General features: G+C 40.7%; 2 protein-coding genes across 8 annotated transcripts in view; both read left to right on the top strand.

Moving 5' to 3' along the window:
• USP54 (ubiquitin specific peptidase 54) overlaps positions 1 to 5051 on the top strand; it is a 106822-nt gene extending 101771 nt beyond the window's left edge. For both annotated transcript variants that reach the window (XM_042458635.1, XM_042458634.1), the window contains exon 23: positions 3670 to 5051. In XM_042458635.1, coding sequence (XP_042314569.1) covers positions 3670 to 4307 — 638 coding nt within the window. In that variant the 3' untranslated portion in view covers positions 4308 to 5051. The remainder of the gene's footprint in view (positions 1 to 3669) is intronic.
• Positions 5052 to 9869: 4818 nt separating this feature from the next.
• Positions 9870 to 27695, top strand: part of PPP3CB (protein phosphatase 3 catalytic subunit beta) — a 50754-nt gene continuing 32928 nt past the window's right edge. For 4 of the 6 annotated variants that reach the window (XM_042460562.1, XM_042460565.1, XM_042460561.1 and 1 more), the window contains exons 1-4: positions 9871 to 10075; positions 15497 to 15697; positions 22498 to 22622; positions 26934 to 27045. In XM_042460562.1, the coding sequence (XP_042316496.1) occupies positions 9994 to 10075; positions 15497 to 15697; positions 22498 to 22622; positions 26934 to 27045 (520 nt within the window). In that variant the 5' untranslated portion in view covers positions 9871 to 9993. Of the gene's footprint in view, positions 10076 to 15496; positions 15698 to 22497; positions 22623 to 26933; positions 27046 to 27695 lie in introns of all 6 variants that reach the window. The other 2 variants (XM_042460560.1, XM_042460566.1) reach the window with 2 other exon arrangements.

Here is a 27695-nt window from a genome sequence, read left to right as displayed (position 1 = left end):
TCACCTGATGGCCAATATAAAAATCAAATAAACAACATAATTGGAAGCAGAAGATGAAGCCCTATTCACTGTGTGAAAACAAGACTATGAGCAGATTGTGGCACAGACCATGAACTGCTACTATTAAAAATAAGAATAAAGTTAAAGAACACCAAATCAATAATTGTGCCAAAATATATCCTGAAGAACATCCCTGTAGAATTATAAAGACCATGTAAAGAACAGTTTTGCTCCATCAAGCCTAATGGACTGAGAGCCAGAAGAACTCCAGAGCAAAGCCAAGAACATTGTAAGGGAAGGATGCAAAAAGACACCATCTTAAGCCAAAAAGTAAGCTAAGTTTCATTGGATGACTGATAAAATTCTTCAAACAGTTAAGCACAGATGACAAGCAAAAGTAAAAGGCAACAAAAATAGGGGCAGAATCCTGAATACAATTGTTCATCAACTTGTGTGCAGAGCTAACAGAGAAATAGAGGGGAACAAAATATGGAATAAGAGACCTCTTTTGCAAGATCTGAGAAACCAACAGGCAGTTTAAAGCAAAAGTGGAGATGCTATATGGCCAATGGAAGAACACAATATAAAATCAAGAAGAAATAAAAAGATGATGGGAAAATATGTTGAAGAACTACATGGTAGAGAGGATAAAATCACATATTCTTTCAAGGAAAAACCATGTGAAGACAAATGTACAATTTTAGAAAGTGAAGTGGAAAACATTCAAGTGCTTTCAGTGCAGATGACATACCAATAGTGCTGTTTCAATCTACGAGAAAGAAAAGACTCAAATTCCAACTAAAATCTGCCAGTGATTATGGAAAGCAAAGCAATGAGCTATAGATTAGTAATTCTCAATATACATGCCAGTCCCCAAGAAGGGGGACTCACGGGATTACAGTAACCGTCGGACAAGTGCATTAATCTTCCATTCAAACAAAGCGATGCTCAAACTTTTACAACAAAGACATTCCCATCTATGGAGTGAAAAATGCCAGATGTCCAAGCTGGGTACAGAAAATGAAGAGGCACTAGGTATAATATTGCAAACATACCCACCAAAGAATTTTAGAAGGGAATCACCTTGTACTTTATAGAGTATAACAAAGCCTTGGATTGTGTAGATCATGAGAAACAATGGATCACGCTTAAAGATTTGATTGTTCCACAATTGATTGTCCTGATGTGTAACCTATACTCAGGACAAGAGCTACTATCAGGACAGAATACAAATAACTAAATGGTTTCCAGTTGGCAAGGAGGTCAAGCAAGGCTGCATTTTATCACCCACTCTGTTTAACTTGTATGCTGAACATATATACAAAATTGGATTAGACTCAGAGGAAGGAGGCATGAAAATTGGAAGGTAGAAACACCAACAATTTAAGATATGTAAGTGACAAAGTGACACCATCCTACTAATAACAAAAACATTGAATGATTGTTAAAGAAAGAAAGTGCAGAGGCAGGATTACTGTTGAATATTACGAAAACATCATAATGACCACAGATGATTTACATAATTTCAAAGCTGGCATCAACTGTTCTTGTCTGTTCTTCATTGCCCTGGAGTCCAATTTGTCGCTTTATCCTTCACATGTTCACTCAAAAGTCAGTTTTTAGGAGGCCCTAGCTATTTGTAAGTGTGCTAATTCTAAAAGTTGAAGAAAGATAAGCATTTTCATTCAGCTGAGGGGAAACCAGGTAACAAAAAATCTTATGCCTGTGCCATCTGAGAAGGCAGAACCTACAAACTTTGAGCTTCTCTCCAGGCAGGTTACCTTCCTAGTTTTAGTCATACTTTGACCCAGTGCTTATTTATTCAGAAAGAACTCAAAGGACCTTTGCACAGCTCCTTGCTTTTTCTTTTTTACTACAGCAAAAGTAACCAATGTTTGCCAATTACAATGTCTGTATACCAGGAATTATTCAGCTATTTCCACCCTTTTGTCCCTAGTGCCATGCTGCCTTTCCATTCTGAATTGGTTTAAACAGAAGAAGGAGTGAGGGATCAATTCGAATATGATTTGGGCCTCAGAACCCCAAGTCAGCCCTGTAGCTCTATCACTTATTAGGGAAAGGGGCAATGCTGTCCTGACAGCCAGCAGTGTCTCTACGCTGTCAGTGTCATACCTCATAGCCTTTGTATCTGTAGAGTTGTCCTTTCACTGAGATTAATTGAGCACCTAATGGAGACCTTTATGAGGCTAAATGGACCCCACTTACGGGATTCAGAATCCCCAGATCCATCCCATTGTCATTGGAGAAACTTCTATCTCTCAGCATTTATTGAAGGAACATGCTGTCTGAGTGAGAAGGACAAGGAAGCATTACTTGCATCTTGCAACAGCAGGCAGCCAACCAACCAACCCCATTCTATAATTCCCTAAATGTCTTTAAACAGGCTTGCTCACCTCTGTTTTAACTGTATTTTAACTGTAGGTTCCTGTACTAGCAGAGGAACTAGATTACCCTTGCAATCTCCCAACCCTCTGAATCTACAACTAGGGTGAAGGAAAGTCTCTCAAAAAAGTTAGATATACTTTTGTTCTTAGTACAGTATTTTGAATAGATATCAGTGTCATGTATCAGTGTCATTTTCCCAGAGCAATCAACCCAATACTTGCAACAACTGTTGGGTGGAATGTTTTCCTTGAGCTTGGGTGAGATGCTGGCAGGCATCACTAAGCAATTGGTAAAATTGTGAAGTTGAAGGCTTTCATGGCCGACATCCATAGTTTTTTGTGGGTTTTTCTGGCTATGTGGCCATGTTCTAGAAGAACTTATTCCTGACGTTAATTGTTAAAATTAGTTTAGAAATTTGCAGCTGACTAGAAAAGGATTTTTCGATGAAACAAGGTAACGAGGAAGGTCAAAATCCATCAAAATAGAGACAAGTTGCTCAGGCTTGCAATTGCTAATCTTTTTATATATACAGTCACCTCTCCTTTCTCGCGGACTTGAGATACGGGGTTTTGAATATTCAGAGAGGGGCAACTGTTATTTTCAGTGGGGCGCCCCATTCAAGCCTATGGGGCTTGAATATCTGCAAGTCTCAATTTTCGCAGGGGAGTCCAGAATAGATCCCCATGAAAATGGAGGGATGACTGTAGTGTCGAAGTTGCTAATTATCTCAAATGTTCACTGTCTTATATCATCCAGGTAATTACTTAGGGTAGGAGGAAGTTTAACTGTATTTTTCATCCTGCAACACCTCAGTGCTTGAGTATTCCTGGTCACATTCAGATATATGATCACTTAAAAGAATTATTCCCAAACTTTGCTCCTCCAGGTGTTTTGGACTTCAATTCCCAGAAGCCCCACACAGTTTGGCCAACAGTCAGGAATTCTGGAAGCTGAAGTCCAAAACATCTGGAGGACCAAAGTTTGGCAACCACTGGGAGAAATAAGTGAACAGCAGATTATGGATCTAAGCCAGCCACAATTAATATATTCATGGTTTTTGCAGTAATAACCTTGGTCTGTTTCTGCAACAGAGAATTAAATATTGTATGATTAAACTTAGATGTTAGTGGTAATCAGTACACAATGACTCAAACGTCTTTGCAAGTAACTTCCTAGATATACCATTGGTATATGTTACTTCTATCATTCCACTTTGGAGTGGGCGAAGAAACACCAGTATTTATATTCTCTTCTTTTTCTCAGGAAATCAGAAGAACATCCAAAAAATTCTGGCTGTGCCTGACAGGGGTGAAGCTTTCCAAGGTGAAGACAACCCAGGTCTGGCAATGAGTTATGGGAGCCCCATTTACCGACAGCAGGGCCTGTCTTCTCAAGGGCAGAAAACGCTTCTTAGTATGCATTTAGGGACTGAAGAAGCATCAAGCATCTCTGGTCATTGGCCGCAGATGAATCACACTGCCAGACAAACAGCAACACTACCAGACAGACAAGCTGAACATTGGAGATATGCTGCCCAGAAAAGCAAAGGATCACAAGAACATTTACTCCAGCAGCCATTTCAGCAAGGAAAGCAAGAGGCTTGTGCCACTGACAACAGGCCACCAGTTGACAGTACTTTATGCGCCTCACATGGGGCTTCAAGAGACATAGGTAGCTTTCAGGGTTGTCCTGTGCCTCCCCAGTATGCTAAGCCTCCAGGTCCTAGGAGGGTAGATATGCCACCAGATGAAGACTGGCGGAAGTATAGTTATGCCCCTCAACCTGGAGCAAGAAGGATTTTACCAGTGTACTCAATGGATGGAACTTATTCATCCACTTCTGAGATGCACCGAAAGGTGTTGGCTCATGTAGCTGCTGCCTCCATGCACAATAGTGGCTGATGAAGTCTCAGCTTTCAGAGATGGTTGCTCCCTTGTGAAATAGGTTTTTTGAACTGTTGTTATTGAAATGCAGTTGATAACAAGACTGCAAGCTCTTTCTCAGCCAGTGTCTATGCCAGTCTTGTCTTTAAAAGTATCTATAAAATAAGTGGAAACTAATTGCACTGTGTTTCTGTTTCTGTACTACCGAATCACTGTCTTATCAGAACTTTTCAGCAGCTCCATTCCCAGCCTCTCTCCATAGGAAATGGTTTAAGGCTCACTAGGAGAGGAAGGAGAGTAAGATTTTCAAATAGATGGAAAAGAAACCCCTCTGTTGACAACTGGCTGCATTTTCAAGGACCATGCCATGTAAACTCATACTAGTAGACACACTTGCCAAGCTACTGTTTGGTTTTCCATTGTTTTTCTCTGTTAGATGATAAAAAAGAAACAAAGGAACTTTCTGTGCTCCCCTAAGTTAAAAATCTGTCAGTGCTAATGGGTTAATGAGGCAAATGTATATTTCTTTTTACTGAGATGTTAGGCACAATTGACTGTTGTAGATGCTAGTGCAGAAGTGGAAAGAAGGCAAAGCTCAAGTATAAACTACTAGTCCTTCTCCCATTTTTTCAAAGTGACTAACAGTGTTTCAAATTGCAAAGACTGTTAAGGCTGCACAGAATAACATTGTAAACACAGAATTGCTCTAACTATTTTAGAGTCAAACGTACTTGCCTTTGTAAGTATTTTTCAAATAAATCTATGAAATAGTTATTTGTTAGGTGTGAATTCATTTTGTCTTTCAAGTAAAATGATACAAAACTGGCACAATTTTTCCCCCGAGTTCCTTAGTCCTTACATCTCTGTGCATAATTGTTCTATCTTTGTCACAGAATCATAGAATTGCAAGACATCACAGGGACCTGATGGAACACACAGTCAATGTGCTCCAGCTTTTGTTTAAAAACCCAAAGAAGGAGAGTCCACCCCACTATGAGCTCTTATCGTCAAGAAGTTCCTAATATTTAGGTGAAATCTCTTTTCCTGTAGTTTGAAACCATTGCTGTGTTCTAGTCTCTGGAGCAGCAGAAAACAAGCTTGCTCCTTCTTCCATGTGGCATCCTTTCAGATATTTAAACATGGCTATCATGATACCTCTTAAGCCATTTCTTTATGGTTTCCAGACCATTCGCCATTTTGAGCGTCCTCCTCTGCACATTCTTATGGCATTAAATGTTTTATCATTTGAATCCAAAACTTATCTGGGTCTATCAAAAATAATCCAATCTGTGTTCTATGAAAAATGTATACAGCCTAACATTGGTGATTGAGAAGAATGGTGTGAAGACAAATAGTTTAAATGCCTTATGTAAAGGCAATTTTTTTATCTTGATTTCTACAACAACAACAAGTAACTTAATCTGAAAACCTTTAGATCTGTGTATATATGAAGAAGCAATAAGCGCATCAGCAAAAGACGTTTTACTTGCAGTAGGTGTCCTGCAGTAGCAGGGTGAAGTGCCCACAGGTTCTTAGGGTTGGTTAGAAACCATAAGGGCATAGATATCTTCTGTTTTTAAAATGGGATTACTTATTTTTTATAATTTTGTGTTACTGAACAACAAAATGGAAATGTTTTCTAATAAAGGCAACAGATAGTAACGACTCAAATACTATATACTGTGAAACAAATTTGTCCTGAAACCAGATTAGGTTTAATAAATATGAGAGTAAAGAGATTATCACACAGGGTTATAAAACAGGAGAAAAACAGAATGCTCCTGACATTATAGTGTAATTGTGTGAAGATTTTCTCACAACATTGCGCTCACCCAGTACTTCTCCCACGAATAACCGGGAATTGTCCCATAACTTCTTATTGACGGGGAAAGCCTATGGATGGTTTCCCAATAACGCTTCATTTGCGCTGTTGCGAATGTGCACAAGCTAATAGTGATGCATTTGTGCTATCTGGGAGCTTTCCCAGACTGCACCTAGGCACAGGCAATTTGCTCACAGTGCTAGGATTGTTTTCGGAGTAAATTTCTGTCTCATTTTCAGGTTTAGGGCAGTGGCGGTACTAGGGGTGTGGACCGCACCAGGTGACACCCTAAGGCGGGTGAGACAACTACTCAAACAACTACCTTTTGGCAGAAAGGGCCTGTGACATTCATCTGCTTCCCTTTAAAATGCTTTAAGAGATGGTAGGAGTGGGGTGAGGCTCAGTGGAAGTAGAAAGGAGAGGCCCCCAAAATTGTTAAAAATAAAATTTCAAAATTGTCAATTAAAAATTATTTTTAATTTAAAAAGATATTCTTTTTTAAAAAAAAATTTAAAACATCACATTTTAACCAAATCTTCACTGTGTATATCTAAATACATTTAGATTGTGTGTGTGATACTGTAATTTGAAGGTATAATTTTAATTGTGCTAGTTGTTTATGTCACTACTATTAGCATCACTTTCACTGGTTTATGGGAATTATGATTGATTGAGACATTACTAAGGATTCTGTATGGTGTGAAATGAGAGGTCAATGGGGGGATGACACCATGGGTTACAGCACCATATTTTTCAGACATGCGCAGTAGCCTAAAAACGATGCATGCGTGAAATTTTTTATGCATCCTGTACGTCAGCACTTTTGGGTAGTGCTGACGTACATTATGGAGTGTGCTTGTTTTCTGCTGCTCCAGAAACTAAAACATAAAAGAAATGGTCTCAAATTTCACATCATAACTAAACACTAAGAATATATCTACAATAACATATCTACAATAACAGCCGTTAGACAGTGGAATAGATTGCCTGAGATAGTGGTGGACTCTTCTTCTTTGGGGCCTTTTAAACAGAGGTTGAATAGGCACCTTTCATCAATGCCTCAGTTGTGTATTCTTGCACGGCTTGATATAGACAGTTCCTGCAGTTCCTTTCAAAACTTACATTCTGTAATTCGATATGGGAGGGAAGGAAATTTCAGTTTCCTCCCTTTCTCATCCATCAGTTCCAACCAGCTTTTGGCAATATCTTGCAAAATTACCTGGAGATCTCAAAAGTTTGCCAACCATTTTGTGCCCCTTTGGTTATCCTAAGAACAGTATTACACTAACATGGATGGTGAGCAACACGCAGCCCCCCAGATACCTATGGATTGCAACTTCCAGCATTCCTCATGCTGGCTAGAGCATGTGGAAGTTGCAGTCCAACATCTGGAGGGCTTCATTTTGCCCACTCCTGCTTTAAAGAAAAACTCATTGAAAGGATGACCACACTGCTGACTTTCATACAGTTTTTATTTCCTAAAGAGATGTTGAAAAGTGTTTGTTGCTACTGCAAAGAGAAGGAGAGGCATGTGGAGGAGAGGAGGAGGAGAGCAATAAAACAAGAGTGGTGTCACCACACCACACCACACACCCCTGTAAAAGCTGATGTAAGTCATGACTTGCTTTGTCTTGCAGAATAAATGCTTTGCCCTTATAAAATAGCTCTAGTAGGGTTGGTTGAATAATCTGGGCTTTGTTAACTGTTGTGCTGTGTGCCTCCTTATTTGCCTGAGTCCTGCAAGGCCATGGCACATTGTTACATCATCCTTTTTGTATAATGCAGTTGAATACTTGCCAGTGTAACAACACCATTGTTTTGCCAGTACACAAACTATAAGGTGGTTAAATTCTTTCCCACCAGATAAAAGTGTTCCTTTTAAAATGTTCTTAGTATATTCGTCATATGGACAATTCTGCTTTTTCTGGTACATCTTACTAAATATGTATCTCCTCTAAGTTGGACTGTTCCTTTGGCTCTTTCTCACACGGAATTTTACAACTAAGCTGCAGCAATTTATAAGTATTTTTATACCTCATCCGAATGTGTTGCTGTTCAATATTCCTCTTTATCACTGTCATGTGTTGGTACTGTTTTTTATTGGTTTTGTTAACGCCCTTCCCTTTCCCCAAAGCTGTGACTCAAGGCAGCTCACAAGATAAAAAGAAATACAAGTAAAAGCACAGCAACTAGTAGTTGCAACTAAATCAGGAACATAGTTTTCCAATGCTGTGGTAACCTTGGGCAACAATTAAGAACTCACAAAGCAGTTTTACTACTGATTCTGAAGCAGTCTGTTGACCTAAACTGGCTAGTTAACAACGAAGAACAGAGCACTGCCATCCCAAAACTACTCTCTTTTGGGGTGGCAAATTGATGCGAAAAGTTTATATTGCAAATGTACAGGTGACCAAAATGAGGAGTTCTTGCAGATGGGTCTACAACCCTTGAGATTTCTAGACTGTTGTGAAAATGGATCTAAGGTCTGTTACAGACTGCCAAAATAAAGCTGCTTCGAGTCTCTTTGGAGGTATGCTGTTTAAATGATGCATGCATCCTAAGAATCCAGAAGCTGTACCAAAGCTGCACTCCGGTGCTTAGGAATGGAGTGTGGCTTTGGCGCGACCTCTGGACTCTTAGGACCCATGCATCATTTAAATAGCATACCTCCAAAGAGACCCAAAGCAGCTTTATTTTGGCAGTCTGTAACAGGGCTAAATTTCCATAAACTTTTAAGCCAGTAGAATAAGGTCACAAGGTACATGGAAAAAGAAAATCAACAAGAGGATAACTATCCCTATTCCATGGCTTGATTCCCAACAGAACGGCTGGAGCTCTGGAGGAGGAGGAAGACATTAATGGAAGTGGAGGCAGGGAATAGACAAGAACTTGGACTAAATTAAACATTTCAGCTCCTACATATTATTATAACTATCCCAAAAGAACATGAATGAAGATTCTGCCTCCCGATCCTCAATGGTACAGTTGGGACAACCTCCATGTGCGTCTGCTGTGTGTTCACATAAGATGGGCAGAGCGCAACCTTCCAGATGTTGTAACACCAATCAACCTTAATAATCATAGCCAAGGATGAGGAATGCTGAGACTTGAATCAGAACAGCATTTCATCCATCCCGTCTATTAAAAATATAAAGCAGGCATGTTAAGAAAATGGAATGTGTGAAGAGAATGAGGAGCTTGCAACAACAACAACAACAACAACAACAAGGGAACAGTTGGGGTTCTGTTTATTGCAAAGGACTCATGTCTTTAATTGGGAAGCAATATTGAAATGAAAGGGGAAGGGGGGATTTTTGAATCAGTGCATGGAGAAGATGTTGCAAATAATGAAGGTCTCTTCAGCCACCACAACATAGGGTTAAAGTAATAGCAGTAGCAGCTTCGTTTATATACACTGTGTAAACTAATTCCCCCCCAACAAGCTGGGTTTTAGTGAGCTACTAAAGGACGCAGAGGTGTTGAGGAGAGTTGGGGATACAGTTATCCAACAGTGAAGGATATCATGAGTAACTCTTTGCCTGTCTGAATGCTATGGAATTCTGGGAGTTGGAGTTTGTTGTGGGGCCCCACAACAAACTCCAACTCCCAGAATTCCATAGCATTCAGACAGGCAAAGAGTTAAAGCGCTGCCAAACCGGGTTATTTCCCCAGAGTGGCTCTTTAATAGTGAGGCAGAGAGTCTGAGGCGGGCCTTGAGGATGAGCAGCCATGACAGGGCGCGGTGCATGCCGGTCCCTGCTGTGACTGAGGGGCGGCCATGTTGTGGAGGGCCGGGGCTCCTGGTGGCCGTGGCTAAGAAGGGAGGGACGGGGGACCGGGGAGAGGGAGGAGGCGGGCTCTCCCCCCGCCGCCGCCCGGGCTATGTCCGTCAAGGAGGGGACTCGGGCGGCGCTGCTGGTGGGGGCGCTCCAGCAAGGGCCCTGCTGCGAGAGGGCCGTCAAGGGTGAGTATGGCAGCAGGGCAGGGCCTCCTCCTCCTCCTCCTCTTCCTCCTCTCTCCCCCATCTCTCCCTCTTGGCCCCCGAAATGGAGGACCTTGGAAGGGAATGGGGGACGAGGCCAAAGGACACCTCAATTAATGTGTAAGCTTTAAGGGGATTTTGGACTCCAGCTCCCAGAATCCCAGGCCATTAGCCCACATGGCTGAGGCTTCTGGGAGATGGAGTCCAAATCCCTTAAAGGGCACAGTATTGGGGACCACTGCTCTCAACCAAGGAGGCTGCATGGAGATTGCAGGGAGGGGAAGGAATTGCACTCTAAACCAGTAGCCCCCAAACTCTGCTCTTTAAGGGGATTTTGGACTCCAGCTCCCAGAATCCTGTTGCCCAACCTGGCTGAGGCTTCTGGTAGACAGAGTCCAAAATTCCCTTAAAGAGCACAGTTTGAGGACAAGCAGTGAGCATCCTCTGAAACAGTGGCCCCCAAACTGTGCTCTTTAAAGGGAATTTTGGACTTCAGCTCCCATTGGCCAACATGGCTGAGGCTTCTGGGAGTTGGAGTCCAAAAGCTCTTAAAGGGCACAGGTTTTTTTTTTGTTTGTTTGTTTGTTTTTTGTGGGGGAGGCACCGACCTAAAAGCACTCAGTGGTCCAAAGCACACTGCAGAAATGTCCCACTGTGAGGCCACTTTAACTGCCAGGGAATGGTGGGAACTGTGGTTTGTTGTGGCACCAGAGCTCTCTCTGACAGGGATGTGGTGGCTTTTAATGGTTAAGATGGCAATCCTGATGATCAGAAGATCCAAACGTTGGCAGTTTGAGGGCCAAGTGCCACATGATGGAGTGAGCTCCCATCACTAGTCCCAGCTTCTGCCAACCTGGCAGTTCAAAAACATGCAAATGCAAGTAAATAGGTACCACTTCGGTGAGAAGGTAAACAGCATTCTGTGCAATCATAGGATCACAGAGTAGTCTCTGACAACGCTGGCTCTTTGGCTTAGTAATGGCGATGAGCACTATCCCCTATGGTTGGACACGACTTGACAATCTTGTCAATGGAGAATACCTTTACCTAAAGCCGTGTCAGCGAACCTGTGGCATACATGTGATTTGCCCAAGGTTACCTGGTGGGTTTCTGTGGTTTCATGGGGAATTGAACCCTGATCTCCCAGATGACTATTTGCAACAAACCTATTGCAGGATTTTCTTAGCAAGATTTGTTCAGAGGGGTTTGCCATTGCCTTCTGAGGCTGGGAGAGTGTGATTTGCCCAAGATTACCTGGCGGGTTTCTGTTTCAAACCACTACACCACACTGGCTCTTGTTGGTCCCACCCCCTGGAAGTCCCACCTCTGGCACCCGATGTGGGAATGCCAATGGGCAGTCGGTCTCTAAAAGGTTCACCATCACTGACCTAGAGCTTTCTGTAGTGTGTTTGGGACCAATAGAAATATGTGACTGAAACCTGTCTCTCACTGCTGGCATATTAGCATTTGCTTTCTACAAGCAAAATTGTAACTATAGTGCCCCCGCATCATATGCAGGTGTGCCATACGTGGCTTTCAGCTTATGCTGAAAGCCTCACACCGAAAGGGGCAATGGCGCATGTGCCTGTGGCATGCATGCTATGTTGCGCTGCGGGCACAAGCTCCATTGTTTTAAATGGTGCTGCAGCATAACTGGTATTTCCCTTACTTGGGGGGCGGGGTCCAGAACGGATCCCCTGCATAAGGGAAGGGTGCTCTGTATATACCTGCTCGGCTAGATATAGGTGCTGTACAGACCGGCAAAAGTGCCAGCCTGCATATGTACTAGGGTTGCCTCGGGGTGCTGCTTATATACGCCCCGCACCCCTAGTACGTAATCTATACGTCAAAATGGCAGCGCCCAATACATATGGGCGCTGCCATTTTGATGTGGCAGATGCTTAGTGCCCGCACGTCCCGGCACCATTGTGACGCTGCAGGTCTGGAGGCTGCGGCTTCCCCGCAGAGCAAACTAGGGCAGCAGGAGACCGCTCGCTTTGGGCGGTCTGCATCCCGCCATAGTAGACCTGATCCACTTCCTTCTGTGGGACTTGGTTAGAAATAAGTCCTTATCCAGGCTTTCAGATCCTACCTTTTGAGTTGTTTGCAGTCTGTGCCCCCTTGTGACCTTTTAATATTACAGCAAAAGCAAACAATGGCCTGTTACAGACTGCCAAAATAAAGCTGCTTGGGGTCTCTTTGGAGGTATGCTATTTAAATGATGCATGGGGCCTAAGAGTCCGGAGGTCGTGCCAAAGCCACACTCCATTCCTAAGCACTGGAGTGCAGTTTTGGTGCAGCTTCCAGATTCTTAGGATGCATGCATCATTTAAACAGCATACTTCCAAAGAGACCCCAAGCAGCTTTATTTTGGCAGTCTGTAACAGGCCAATAAACTCTTCCCTGTTTGTTGTAGGGCATGTTATAGTTATTTGATCAGGAAGGTGAAAAGGTTAAAGGGATAACAGACTTGCTTCTTCTGTCACTTTCTCCATTAAAGTAGAATAATGACCCCAATCCACAAGCAGTGAAGTCTTCCTTATATCCTCACAGGACTGCAGCTTGGCTTGTGTTACTGCAAAATTCTATCAAATTAATGGGGTCACCATAAGTTGCCCCTGTTGTGTGTGAGAGATCCTCCTCCAGTATAACTCCTGCCCCATTCTGCTGTTGCCCAGTACCTGTTGGGCATGTTTAGTCTGGCTTCTCAACAACAGCTTGTCTTGCTTCACAGAAGCATGCTGTCCCACCACTATGCAAAAGTTTGTGTCCTGGGCATGTCCTGGACATAGCACTAGGAAAGTATCGGTTTTAGGTTTTTAAGATAACCTTTTTATTAATATGTGAAATAGTAATGTGCCTTACTAGTATCTGCTGCAGATGTTCCATTAGTACATTAGGAAAGTAGAAAAAAAATTATTAGGAAAGGAGGACGACCACATTACATACGGATTGATTCAGCCAAGGAAACCATAGCCCTGAGTTTGTGAGATCTGAGCAGGGGAGTCATTGACACTGTTCTTTGAGGTCTCTTATTCTTGGGATCACCATTAAATTGAAGTTGAATAGACAGCAAATAACAAGAACAAATCATTTATTCAGTCATACCGTAATAGTAGTTAGGCCTAAAATCATGTTTGTTCCATCTAGAATATACTAACACTATGGAATCATTGAAAACACCAGTCACTACTCGCAAGTTTCATTGGTTCAGTGGGTGCACCATAGTCAGGATTAACACTTGGATTTTTTAAAACCTTTACGCCATTGTTTCACATTTGCTTGTGTATCCTTGCTAGATGATGATCCGTTCTCCATATTACGTACATGCTACATACCTATATAGCATGAATATGTGGTCATCTTGGCACTTTAAATAGATACTGAATTATATATAGCAGTGGTTCTATACCCCCGGGAATTGCACAAGAGTTGCTCAGGGGGTGTGTGTGAGACTTGGAGGCCCTGATCCTTCTTCCTCCTCTCCCCAAACATGTTTATGTGCGAAATTTGTACATGCTTTGAGTTAAATATTGAATTTACTTAAACAGTACTAATTTGAATTAAGTTATTTCCTTACAAATGTTAAAAAATGAAAAAATGTGAATGTGCAGATAAAAATACACACGCTAAATAAAATTTTTATTCATACACTGTATCGTGTGTAGGGGGTGATGTCCACACATAGATGTAAAGGTGGGGGGTCCCAAACATAAAACGTTTTGAGTACCACTGATATATAGAACAGTAAGTCCCCTAGGGCAGCAGTCACTGAAGGCTCTAGGAAGCCATATGGCTGTAGATGGTAATCATACAGTCATAAAGTTGGCAGAGACCCGAGAGTCATCATGTCTAACCCCCTGCCATGCAGGAACTCAAAATCAAAGCACTCCTGACAGATGGCCATCCAGCCTCTGTTTGAAAACCTCCAAAGAAGTAGATTTTACCCCACTTTGAGGGAATGTGTTCCACTGTCCAACAACTCTTACTGTCAGGAAGTTCTTCCTAATGTTGAGGTGGAATCTCTTTCCCTGTAGCTTCCCCTACTCTTTGGAGCTGCAGAAAACAATCCTCCATCCTCTTTATGGTAAGGTAGAGGTAAAAGTATCCCCTGTTGACAAGGTTGTCAAGTTGTGTCTGACCATAGGGGGTGGTACTGACCTCAGTTACTAAGCCAAAGAGCCAGCGTTGTCAAAGACTACTCTGTGATCATATGGCCAGCATGACTGCACAGAATGCTCTTTACCTTCCTTCCAAAGTGTTACCTATACTTGCATTTTTACATGCTTTCGAACTGCTAGGTTGGTAGAAGCTTGGAGTAGTGATGGGAGCTCATTCCATCATGAGGCACTTGGGCCTCGAACTGCCAACCTTGCAATCAACAGAGTCGGCATCTTAACCACTTGAGCAATTGCGTTCCCAGTTAAGTTATTTGAAAGGATGCCATAAGGATATCCTCCTTTCAAATATTTAAACAGGATTATCATATCACCTCTCAACCGGAGAGGAGGCTGAGGCTCATGCACATGGTGGTGGCGGCTGCCTTCAGTGTATCCACAAGGCAGAGAGTGAGAGAAGAAGAGAGGAAGTGAGCGTCAGAGGTGGCTGGTGAGGCTGGGACTTGTGGATGCAGCAATGGCTGCTGTCTTCAGTGTGTACACAGGGCAAAGAATGAGATAGGTGAGTGTCAGAGGAAGCTGAGGATTCTTGTGCTGCTGCTTGTGTGAGATGTTTATGCCTTCCCTAACAGCTCCCTATTCCCTATTGCATGTTGTTCCGGAGAATACAGTCATCCCTCCATATTTACGGATTTGATTATTCATGGATTTCATTAATATGTTCTCTCTAGGACTGTCTAGGTCCTCCAGTGCAACTCTGTTGTCAACTTTAACTAAAAGTTGCACTGAAAGACCATTTGTAGCTACTCCATTGCCATCTATGGTCAGTGTATGTTGGACATTGACCACGGAGTTGCACTGGAGGACCTAGAGATTCCTAGAGAGGTATCCTCTCAGGTAAAAACAGTGTTTTTGTTATTTGCGGTTTTTTCATATTCACGGGGGTTTTGTTCCCCTAACCCTAGCGAATATGGAGGGACAACTGTATACTGATTTTCTGGAGAAGCATTTCAGAGCAGCAGAAAATGGCAAGCGATGGGGAATTCCCCCCCCCCCCAGCCTACCTGATCTATAGAAAGTGCACAATGTCCCTGCACAATGCAAACAAAGTTGTAAAGCACTCCTTAATGCATCTATCAGGTGTACATGTACAGATTTAACCACTCCACATGCATTTCCCTTAAAAGTTAATGGGTTAAAATTATGCTGAGAACATAATTTTCTCAGGTAATCTTTTTTCCCTAGGTAATCTTTATAAGTAATATTGATATTCTGTCATTTTCAGCTGTCCCCTTTCCACCAACACATCGTCTAACATCAGAAGAAGTGTTCGATACAGCTGGAAAACCTCGGGTTGATATTTTGAAGAACCACCTAATAAAAGAAGGTCGGGTAGATGAAGAAATTGCACTTAGAATAATCAATGAAGGTGCTGCAATTTTAAGAAGAGAGAAGACCATGATAGAAGTTGAAGCTCCTATTACAGGTGCATGTTTAATGCTTAAATATATGGACTATTTCAGTAGCAGCCCCTTGCTTCCTAAACAGTACAAACTAAGAAGCTGAAAGATGTGTATTTTTGTATTAATGATGTAAAAAAAGGGAAATAATTATATGTTCCATCTTGCAATCCAGTACTGGACAGTTCTTAAGACTGCAGTGGGTCTCAGACTCTTGTGCTCTCCCTCCCTCTTCGCTTTTGGTTTTGTTGAAAGGAAAAGATTGGAAGCTTTCATATAATTTCTTTTGTTTTTTAATTAGCCACCGTATTGCATTATGTACACATCCAACATTTATTAATCTTTAGTTTGTTGAAATAAGATGATCTTATAATCCTGGTTTGAAGTTGTTTCAAGTTATCTGTATTTGTATCAACAAACTGTAGTTAAAATTAATCAGTTTGTTGGACTCAGAGGAAAAACAAGCTGTGTAGACTATATTTTGCTTTAACATCTTGACAGTAAGAGCTGTTAGACAGTGGAACGCAGTCCCCCAGAGAGTAGTGGAGTCTCCATCTTTGGAGGTCTTTAAACAGATGTCAGGGATGCTTTGATTGGGAGTTGCTGCATGGCAGAGGGTTGGACTGGATGGTCTCTTCCAACTCTATGATTCTACAGTATGATGTTTTATTAGAAATATCAGTTATCTTTTTAAGTGAACACTTTATTCTTCAAGACAGGTTTCTATATTTCTCTTTCATAAATTAGGATATATTGTTTTTATAACTATACTTGGGGTGTGAGGATTACTCTGGCTTACAGAATTAAGAAATCTGTGTTCCATATTTTTAAAATTTTCCTGATGAAAAAATAAAACTCAAAACAGTTATTTATTTATTTATTTATTTATTTATTTATTTATTTATTTCATTTTTATGATATCTTTCTCCCAGAAAGGGACCCAAAGCGGCTCACAAGATAAAAACATTTTTAAACATTTACAATAAAAAATTAATAAATATAATACATTGTATAATAAATACAATAAAAACATACTATGTGGGGGGGGATCACTCCTACCTTTTTGTCTTTTCTAACTTTTTCCTTCTGTGTCCTCTGACTACTAATACCCACTGCATCCTTCTGCTCACATGAAAGAGGTCAAGCTTTTTGTGAGTACTCCAGCTGAATGCTCACAAAAGTGTGGGAGGTTTTTTGTGGGCAGTCAGTAGTGGATCACTTCTTTGCTCTCTGCTACCCTCTCCTCTTTTCCCAGAAGCAAGACAAGACAAAATAAGGTGGTGGTACTCACTGAGAAATGTCATTCTTTGATGTGAACAGTGGTAAGGCACAATCAGTTTCAGAAGCAGGAGCCACAAGACATTTTCCTTCCATTTAATCTATTGATTTCCCTCTCCTCTCTCATTTTTTCCCCTTTTCTGTCTTGCCATTTACAAGTTTCCAGGTTCTCCCCATTTACTACTCTTAATTTATAATCTACCTTTCATCTCCCTATTAAGCTTCTTCTTTGCTGTTTGGATCTTAGCTCCTCCTAAAAAGTTGCCCCTGGAACTGGTACAAGGGTATATAACCCAAAGAACTGTGAATCGCTCCTCCCTCAGCATCTAGAAAATGACATAGATGCCTAGTACATTAGAGATCCTAGCAGAGAATCCTTATATAGGGGAAACTGGGATAGCAGTTTTGCCTGGGAAAAGGCACCAGGATGTTCCTGGAGACTGGATAACCCACAAAGCATCAGTTTTTTGTTTAGGAATATCAGACTGCTATTTCACATACTCATTTGGAAAAGAAACTTTGCTGGTGTCTTCAGCTTTTCCTATTTTGGCCCAAGGTACATCACAGGGCTGTGGGATGAGGAAAGAATGGAGGTGAAAGCACTCAAAAAACTGAAACAGACGTAGTGTTTGCTTGTAAGAGACTCTGAAGAGTGTCGTGATTGTTTATCCTTGACTGCATCTGCACTGGAAAAATAATGCAGTTTGACACCATTTTAACTGTCATGGCTCCATGCTATGGAATCCTGGGATTTGTAGTTTGTTGTGGCACCAAAGCTCTCTGGCAGAGAAGGCTAAATATCTCACAAAACTAAAATCCCAGCATTGCATAGCATTGAGCCATGACAGTTAAAGAAGTGATGAAAATGGGGTGAAATGCCACACATCCGCTGAAAGGCTGTTGGAAGGGATCAGGGGAAACTTTTTTTGTAGGTGTGTACAGTGGCAGGCAAGCCAGTATGATATAATGTTTTGAGCATTGGACTATGACTCTGGAGACCCGTATTCGATTTTCCACTCAGTCATGGAAACCCAGCGGGTGACCTTGGGTATGTCACACACTCTCAGCCTCCCAACCCCCTGTGATAGGTTCACCTTAGGGTTGCCATAAGATGGAAATTATGTGAAAGCACATAACAACAATAGTGGAAGGCATTTTCCCGGGGGCTCAATGCAGTCCCCTAACTTGTGACAATATTGAGGCTGATGTATAATGTGCAGGCAGGACTTTGCACACTCAGAAAGGAGAGATTAGTAGTGATGGGTGACATCAACTATCCTGATATTTGCTGGAAGTCAAACTCAACCAAAACCTCAAGGTCTAGCAAATTCCTCACTTGTCTGGAAGACAGTTTCATTGTCCAAAAGGTGGAAGAGGCAACAAGGGGATCAGCTATTTAAAATCTGTTCTTAACAAACAGGGATGACCTAGTTAATGGGGTTCAAGTGGTGGGATCCTTAAGTAGGAGTTATCATGTTCTCCTGGAATTTGTTATAAAGTGGAAAGTATAGTGTCTAGATCAAGTTATAGTGCCACTATTCTGCCTTGGTCAGGCCTCACCTAGACTACTGTGTCCAGTTCTGGGCACCACAATTTAAACAGGATGTTGAGAAACTGGAGCATGTCCAAAGGAGGGTGACCAAAATGGTGAAGGGTCTAGAAAACATGCCTTATGAGGAGAGACTTGGAGAGCTGGGTATGTTTAGCCTTGAGAAGAGATAGTTAAGAGGTGATATGATAGCCTTGTTTAAATATTTGAAGAGATGTCATATTGAGGATGGGGCAAAAGAATATGACCTGGAACAATGGATGCAAGCTACAGGAAAATAGATTCCACCTCAACATTAGGAACTGTCTTCCTGACAGTAAGAGCTGTTCGACAGTGTAACACACTTCCTCGGAGATTGGTAGAGTCTCCTTTCCTGGAGGTCTTCAAACAGAGGCTGGGTGGCCATCTGTTTGCTTTGATTGTGAGTTCCTGCATGGCAGGGGGTTGGACTGGATGGCCCTTGTGGTCTCATCCAAATCTATGATTCTATTCTAAGAAAGGGCAGTGCTTTTCCATATTTTGGAAAAAGATTGGACCAAAATCTTGTGGTGCCCAATTTGCAAGACACTTTGCAGACAAAATTGTTTGGATCCACTCTGACTTGGTGGGATTGTTAGGAGATTTGGGACTGGATAGCATCAGTATGCTGATGACACTCTTCTCCTTGTTGTTGTCGGTGAGACTATGCAAATAGTGGATCCAGTGTCTGGATGCTGTAACAGGATGAGTGATGGCTAATAAACTGAATATGAATCCTGCAGATTAGTGGTTTTTAGATCTGGGAATTGGGTAGGTGACTTGCCCTGGATGGGATTGCACTTAACTAAAAGAACAGATGTGTAGTTTGGGAGTACTCCTAGATAAATCTTTGTCATGGGAGGCACAAATAGATTTTCCTGGACAGAGGTAACCTGGCCACAGATTCCCAATTGGGCTCCTGCAATGCACTTTATATGAGACTGCCCTTGAAGAGGATTCAGACACTGCAGCTAATGCAAAATTCATCAGCGACATTGCTGAAACAACATAATCAAAATACAGTGGTTCCTCCACATCTCTGAGATTAGGGGTGAAGGACCTCCAGAAATATGGGAAACCCGCAAATAAAAAAAAACACTACTGTTTTTACTTAAGAGAACATCTGTCTAGGAATCTTCAGATCCTCCAGTACAACTCTGTTGTCAACATCTGCCAGATGGATGACCTACAAATGCCTAGAAAAGTGTTTTCTGTAGGAATGTCTAGGTTCTCCAGTACAACTCTATGGTCAGCATCTGTAGATTTACACAGCGCTGTACATACAAACAATAAAATAGATAAAGTAAACCTACCCATGGCATACAATCAAAGAAATAATAGCATAATACATATAAAAATTATACATAATACAGGAAAAGATACAATAAAGGCAACAAATTAAAAATGTCAAATAACAAATAATAGTCACACAATGCCTGGGAATGCTTCTCTGAATAGGATGGACATATAATCAAAACTGCAAATAATCAAAGCCACAAAACTCAAAGCTACAAATGTGGAGGGTCAGCTGTACTCATTTTAGAGTGATTGCACTGGCTGCCAATACACCGCTGCTCTAAATTCCAGGAGCTAATGATTTAAAGCCCTGGAACCTCAATATGAGAAGGAGGGCCCCTTCTGTCTGTCCAACGATTAAGATTTGATAGAGGTGTCTCCCACCAGTGGGAGTAACATACAAGCCATGTCTTCAGTGATTACCCAGTTGTGGAATGCAGGCCTGACTGACTTTAACACTGGCTTCTTTCCAGAGCCAAGTTGCTCTTCAGTAAAGCATTTGTAATCTAACGATTGTACAAATGTGATTGAATTCAAAGATAAAGCCATGTTAGTCTGTAGAATCAGTATGCATCTGAGGAAGTAGACTGAAGTCTACGAAAGCTCATGCTGCCGATTTCTTTCTTTCAGTCAGTCTCAAAGGTGCTACAAGATCTCTATACATACTGGTTGCCCACATATGTGCACAGATATATTTTGAAGTATGCTAATAGGTTTTAAACTGTTTATGTTTCTAAAGTGCTTAAATTTTTCCTAAATTTTAAAAATTGTTTAAATGGATCTTATTTGTGCACCACCCTAATATCTTGTGATATTGGGTCAGATATAAAAAGTTATAAAATAAATAACCTTTCATTGGTTTTGTTGCCCATCTCCCTACATAATAAAGTATGTTTTATTGATCAGATTACTAGAAACCTTCTTTGTGTTTTTTTAAAGTCAAGAATATCAGAAGTTATAAAACTCAATAAACATGATTTTTAGAAAAAGAATATCAGAAGTACTCCATTCTGTGCTTTTCCTGCACTCTAACTCACTCATAGCATACAGGGATCCCCAGCTTAAGTCTTGCTTGTATAAATACATACTAGCTTTCTAGACTACTGTCAACATCTGGGGTAGGGCTTAACCCAGGATAGTAATTATGCTGACCTTCAAACGTTGTAGGAGTGCAACTACAAGCAGTCCTAGCCTGTATAGCCATTGGTGAGGAATTCTGGGAGTTACACTTCAACAACAGCCCGAGGACTGCATGACTCCGACCTCTGCTCTGAACCATGCTATATGAAATGTGTTGCTCTTCAAGGCGCTACAGCTGTCTGTCTATTTTGCTGCCATTGGCTGCCATGACTGCTATTTTTTAGGATTACAAATATGTCAGTGCAAAATACTGAAATTGCTCTTTGGTGTTTATGGATGGAAACCAATATATCTGTCTTAAAAAGAAGAGTTGAATTGTAGACGGCGAATTGTAACCTAGTTGAATGAAAGGAAGACAGCTTTAATGGGGCAAAGTTTGTTGTTTGCATTGTTAAAATGCTAAATAATATAAAAAAATCAAATGTTGACCTAAAGGATTAAATTAAACTAGCCTAAATACATTTTTAATCCTGGTTAGATGAGAACTTCTGAATCCAACAGAATTTACATAAACTTAAGTTCCCATTGATTTAGTTGGTCTTCTTTAGTTAGGAGTCTGTTATTTTAAAACATTGCTGTAAATATTGATGACACTTCAGTCAGAGATTTTAATTGAAGCTTATTTGCTGTTAATTTTTAATTGGTAGGCGTTTGCTTAGTTCCAAGTACTTTACCAGCTTCCAGAGGTGATCTTCCCTTTTGTTTATAAGTCCAGCTTGATCTTTGCTTTCTGAAGAAGTAGCAACTGAGTAATTTTTAAAATCCTTAGCCTTACAGAGAGGTTTATGGCTCTTTATCATTGATGAAAGCTTCCCTTGTCCCTCAGAAGACCATACACTTTTTTCTGGTGAATATAGGAGAGTACAGTGACCTGAGAACCCACATGGTAAATAGATTGCATCTGTGATATTAACCTGTGTCTGGCTATCATATACAGAGTGACTGCTTCTGTTTTCATTCCTTTCCCTCTGCTCCAAATCTGGGAACATTCTTAGAACAGGTTGCAGCATAGGTAGAAGGTAGCAGCAGAAACATAAAGCTGTAGTTTGCTGTTTTACACAGTTGTGTCCAGAAGTATAAGTGCATGAAGTGTTCACCAGAGTTGGCCGCCTTCAGAGCTATATGTCATTGGCGGGTGAACTTTCCATGCATGTGGCACTAGGGAAAGAGGAAGCTGCATGAAAAAATAGTAGCAAGGTGAAGAGAGAAAACCCTAAATCCAAATGTTATTAAATCAGTGTGAGCTTGGTAAGTCAAGTTAGGTAAGATCCATTTATTCCATAAATCTACTCCATCTGGGACTGTCAGTTGGGCATAGCCTGTTTCTTGATCATTAAAGTTTGATAAGTAGCTGAAAAATAGATATCAGAGGGGTGCAAGTTTATAATTACATAAACTGCAGAGGACAGTCTTTATTACCCTAAAACTGAGATGCAGTAAATAGGTGTTGGTCTGATTTACTGTCATTTTCAATTTGGCTGTTTTTCCCCACAAGTAAAAACAAAAATCATTTTAGTTCTTTAATCGGCAGCATTTTCATTGCAGTGTGTGGTGACATTCATGGCCAATTCTTTGACCTAATGAAGCTATTTGAAGTGGGAGGATCACCTGCTAACACAAGATACCTGTTCCTTGGTGACTATGTAGACAGAGGATATTTTAGCATAGAGGTAATGGAATCTGTGTGTGTGCTGTTGTTAATTTTAATAATGATAGTTTATGTGTTTGTGTATGAAATCATTTATTTGTTGTAATAATTCACTTAATACTGTAACATTTCTATTTCTCATTGGAGCAAAAGATGAAAATTTGACCCAAGAGTTTCATTTTTCCTGGCAAGGCCTTTCCTTTTCTCTTTTTCTTCCTGCACCTCAATTTCACTCCAGTTGACTGGTTTGCCAATAAGATGCCACATGGGCCCTGTGTGCGCATATACACAAATATGCTTACTAGGGGTAAGTGCCCCTGTCCTCTGGCATGCAGGGCACTTGGAGTACAGGTCAAATACAAGAATACCCTGCTTCTTTCTCAAATACTCTATGCATACCAGAGAATTTGGGGTAAGAGATTGGTGTAACTGCAAAAAATGGCTGGATAGTAAGCCAGGCCACTCTTCTGAATCCCTTGTGTCATTGTGTACTTGGGGGATAAGATGTATTCTCTCTGTTGCATGTTGCTTGCTTCTGCATGATGTTGGAAGAATATCAGTAAATTAATACGAAGTTCCAGCTTTAAGACGATGAGCATTCCAATTCCATATAGGTTAGATAAGAAGTGGTTACTTCTTTTACTGTGAGCAGCAGTTGATCAAATAAAAACAAGGAAAATGTCATTTTCTAGAGAAACGTGTATCATATACTCAGAGGCTATTTATTATTATTATTATTATTATTATTATTATTATTATTATTATTATTAACCTTTATTTATAAAGCGCTATAAATTTACACAGCGCTGTACAGTACATACAATCTTTTTAATTGGACGGTTCCCTGCCCTAAGGCTTACAATATAAAAAAGACACAACACAAAAGGAGAAGGGGAAGGGGATGAGGGCCAACAGTTCTTCTCTACCTCCGAGGCCTGGATCAGGGGAGATGGACTGGAGGGAGGACATGGCAATACAGGAAATGATATGGAATTTGATAGCTCTTGTAGAATGTTGTGTTAACAAAAGTCCCGTAAAACTATAACTGGGTTATTTAAAATGATGGCCTGTGCATGGTTTTCAAAGTAGATGTGAGTGGTTTTATAATACCAGCTCAAAGAATGACTATAGTAATCAAATGATACTAATTTTTTGTTTCTCTGTATTAGTGATGGCGAGCCTTTTAGAGATCGAGTGCCAAAACGTAAAGGCGTTCCTGCACCAAATGTTACTGGAGGAGGGGACATCCTGGGGGGAGTTCCACCCTTTGGGTGCAGGACTTCCCCGGAGACAGCTGAAGGCCAGGGGGGGGGGGGAGAGAAAAAGAACAGGCATGCACCTGTTCTTCTTTGCCCCTCCCCATCCTCCCATGCCTTTAGCTTCTCTGGGAAGGTCCAGGAGAGGAAAGGAAAGAGAAGAAACAGATGCACACTTGTTCTTACTCTCCCCCACCCTCCCAGACCTTTAGCTGTCTCCGGAGAAAGAGCTAACGGCACGAGAGAGTGGAGGAAGAGGAGGAACAGGCGCCTGTTCCTACTCTTCTCCTGCCCCTCTCCTGTCTCGGAAATGGCTTCATGTGCCAGAGAGGGCATGCACGCGATAAGTTCGCCACCACGGCTCTCAATACAAGAAAATTTCAGCAGAATTTGACACTAAAGTTATATCTGCAATGTCAGCAAGTTAATCGCCTGCTAAACTGACACATTTCATGTTACTACTGTGTGTGAACTCTGCTTCATTCACAGTAAAATTACATATAAATGTTGGAATAAAACAGTTGCATTGAAGAATCTTGTAAGCTTTGTGCTAAATCTGCCTATCTAACTTTCTGCCATTGGTCCAGTTCTCATCTGTAGCCTCTACTCCTCAGCCCCACAGTAACTGTGGTTCTTGCTGAGATCTCGTGGTAGATGATAAGTGGAGAAAACACTGCACCTTCCCATTTTTTCTCCCCTGCAAATTATCCTGGAAGTGTTAGAAAGCAAATTTGGATAGAGAACTCAATGTGTCTTGTAAAGTGTCATTCCTTTCTGAATCTCTATGGTTATATGCACTATTTTGGAAGGATAGAATATAAGGGTGGGGTAGAATATAAATATGATAAATGAAATTGAAAGCCAATGTGTCATAGTGGTTTCAATGTTGGACTATGACTCTGGAGGACCAGGGTTCAGTTCCCAGCTCAGCCATGGAAGCCCACTTGATGACCATAGGCAAGTCACACACTCAGCATCAGAAGAAGGCAAGGGCAAATCTCAGAATGAATCTTGCCAAGAAAGCCCATGATAGGTTAACCTTAGGGTTGCCATAAGTTGGAAATGACTTGGAGGCACACAGCAGCAACAACACATGAAATTAAGCGAACTTTGTGCTTACATTAACTGGACATTTTGCTGTAATCTTTCCTATTGAGCTTTTTATTCACTACGTACCATTCAGTGACTGTTGTCATCTGGTCTAGCCCTGGATTTCATTCTATCTCTCATGGTTTTTAAGTTTTACATAAAACTACATATCATCTGTATGTTTGTGCTGAGATGTCATCAGTAGTACATCAGTGCTTCTCAGTACTACTTCCCTGTAACGCCTACTAATCCCCATAAGACTGATGAATTCCTAAACTGTTTGCCAGAGCTGGTTTTGATCTGGGCAAAGGTAAATAAGCCAAAGTTTAATCCAAGTAAAATAAATAATAACTTTATTACGGCCATTTGGCCAGCACAGTTACAAAATTCCAATTTAAAACACAACATAGGTTCATAATCCAAGTAAAATGCAGGTGCTGTGAGTGGGTAAACCTGACTGTGGAAGTTTGCAACTGATCTTAGAAATGCACTCCCCTCCCACAAATGACTATACAGTGGGCCCCTGTTATCTGGTGGGGTTTAGTTCCAGTACGCCCCCCCCCTTCATAACAAAATCTGTGGATGATCTAGTCCCATTAAATGCAATGGCTTAGTAAAATGGTGTCCCTTATATAAAATATAAAATCAAGTTTGCTATTTGGAATTTATACTTTTTTGGAATATTTCTAAGCCAGGGATGCTTGAATTCGTGGATAAAAAAAAAATCAATGGATAAGGAGGGCCGACTGTATTTACATTTTAGGAGTGATAAATTTGGTACTAATTGGTAAAGGTCAGTTGGTAATGCTAGACATGTTAGGCTGATACATCAACTGCAACCCTATCTGGCCTTGCCTTTGCACCAGTGACCACTCAGTCTGACATGTTGTAGTGCCTTTATGTGTAGATCTCTGAAAGAAGATTTGGAAACTAAAACTGGTAGGAAATGTAGCTGCTTGGGTTTGGATAGGTTTCATGTGGTTGTAACATGTGACACCTGTATTGTACCAGTTACACTAATTGCCCATATGTTTCCAGGTCCATTTAGCCTTTAAAGCCTTAAATGATTCACGACCAGGTTATTTAAGGGCAATGTTTTTCTACAAGCTGAGACTGCTGTCAAAGCCTGGCTTATGTGCCCATCTGTGAAAACAGTTGGCAAAAAGAAAGAAGAGGACTCCTATTTGCTGTAGCCCACATTAGAGGAAATCTTTCTATTTAGGATTGACAAATTCCATCTTTACAAGAATTTAAATTGGCATAGAAAACTTATTTGCTTACTACTGATCATTAATATTAACAATCAATAATCTTTAAAAGAAAATTATATAATATATATGTATACACACACAAACACGCATATTAAAAAGCATAATAAGAAAGAAAAACAATAGCAGCCTTGACAGCACTTATAAAAACCCACAATGAGAATTAATTCATATAATTAAAATACTTAGTACAGTATGTACATTAATAACCATTCAGTTGCTTGTATTCTCTTCTGAATATTAAATATTGGCTCTCTGTTGACTTCCATCTCAGAGTTGGTTGTTGGTGAACCTTTTAGCATTTTCCTTCCTATAACTAGTATAATCCTTTTAGTATACAGCAGAATGGTGTTTGCCAACTATTTGAGGGATTTTAATTGGCAACTCTTATTGTGATACTTTGTTTTGTAATCTTGAGCTTCATTGGTTTAAGTGATGTTTTAATGTTTGGTTGCCATTGTTGAATGATACTGTGATTGTTTTACTAGTAATATTTTATATTCTTATAATTTTAATTTGTATATAATTTTGAATTAACCTGTGAGCACATCCTTTTAAAAGGTAGGATATACTGTAAATATAAAATGAATGAAAAAAATAAATAATATGAATTGCTGTTAATGTTCTATATTAGCTTGTTGTTTTCACCATTCATTATTTTATTCAAATGCTTTTTTATCCTTAACCACATATGACTAGGTATTATTTTTCTTCCAATAGTGTGTGCTGTATTTGTGGGTCCTGAAGATCCTATACCCAAACACATTGTTTCTTTTGAGAGGCAACCATGAATGCAGGCACCTCACAGAATATTTTACATTTAAGCAGGAATGTAAGTATAAACAACAGAACCAGTTGTTAGCTTCCCAAATGTCTAGTTACCAATTCTTTTTTCTTCCATATTTTTAAGAGTATGTTAAAATGTTATATAGTGTTCTCTATGTAGAGCCAGTGTGATATAATGTTTGAACTATGACTCTGGAAAACAGAATTTAAATCTCCACTCAGGCATGGAAATCCACTGGATGACCTTAGACCAATGCTTCCCAAACTTTGGTCCTCCAGGTGTTTTGAACTTCAGCTCCTAGAAGCCCTAGTTACCTTGGAATTTTGGGAGCTGAAGACCAAAATACCTGAAAGACAAAAGCTTGAAAATCATTGCCTTAAACAAGTCACACATTTTCAGCTTTACAGGAAAACAAAGGCTAACCCCTTCTGAACAAAACTTACCAAGAAAACCCCATGATAAAATTGCCTTGGGGTTGCCACAGGTTGGAAATGGCTTGAAGGCACACAACAACAGCGTTTGCTTATGTAGGACCAGGCTGTGTACTTCTTTGTACATTCAAATATGAAAACCCTAGGGAAAAAACACTGGTCTGGTAAACAGTAGTTCTTTCCTTATTAAGCCCCACTTTGGTGTAGTGGTTTGACTGCTGGTCTAGGATTCTAGGAGACCGGGGTTTAAATCCCCACTAGGCC

Source organism: Sceloporus undulatus, chromosome 3 (genome assembly GCF_019175285.1).
Source record: "Sceloporus undulatus isolate JIND9_A2432 ecotype Alabama chromosome 3, SceUnd_v1.1, whole genome shotgun sequence".
In the NCBI taxonomy this organism is placed as follows: domain Eukaryota; kingdom Metazoa; phylum Chordata; class Lepidosauria; order Squamata; family Phrynosomatidae; genus Sceloporus; species Sceloporus undulatus.
The sequence above is the reverse complement of the archived record's forward strand: the minus strand, read 5'-3'. Positions and strand labels throughout refer to the sequence as shown.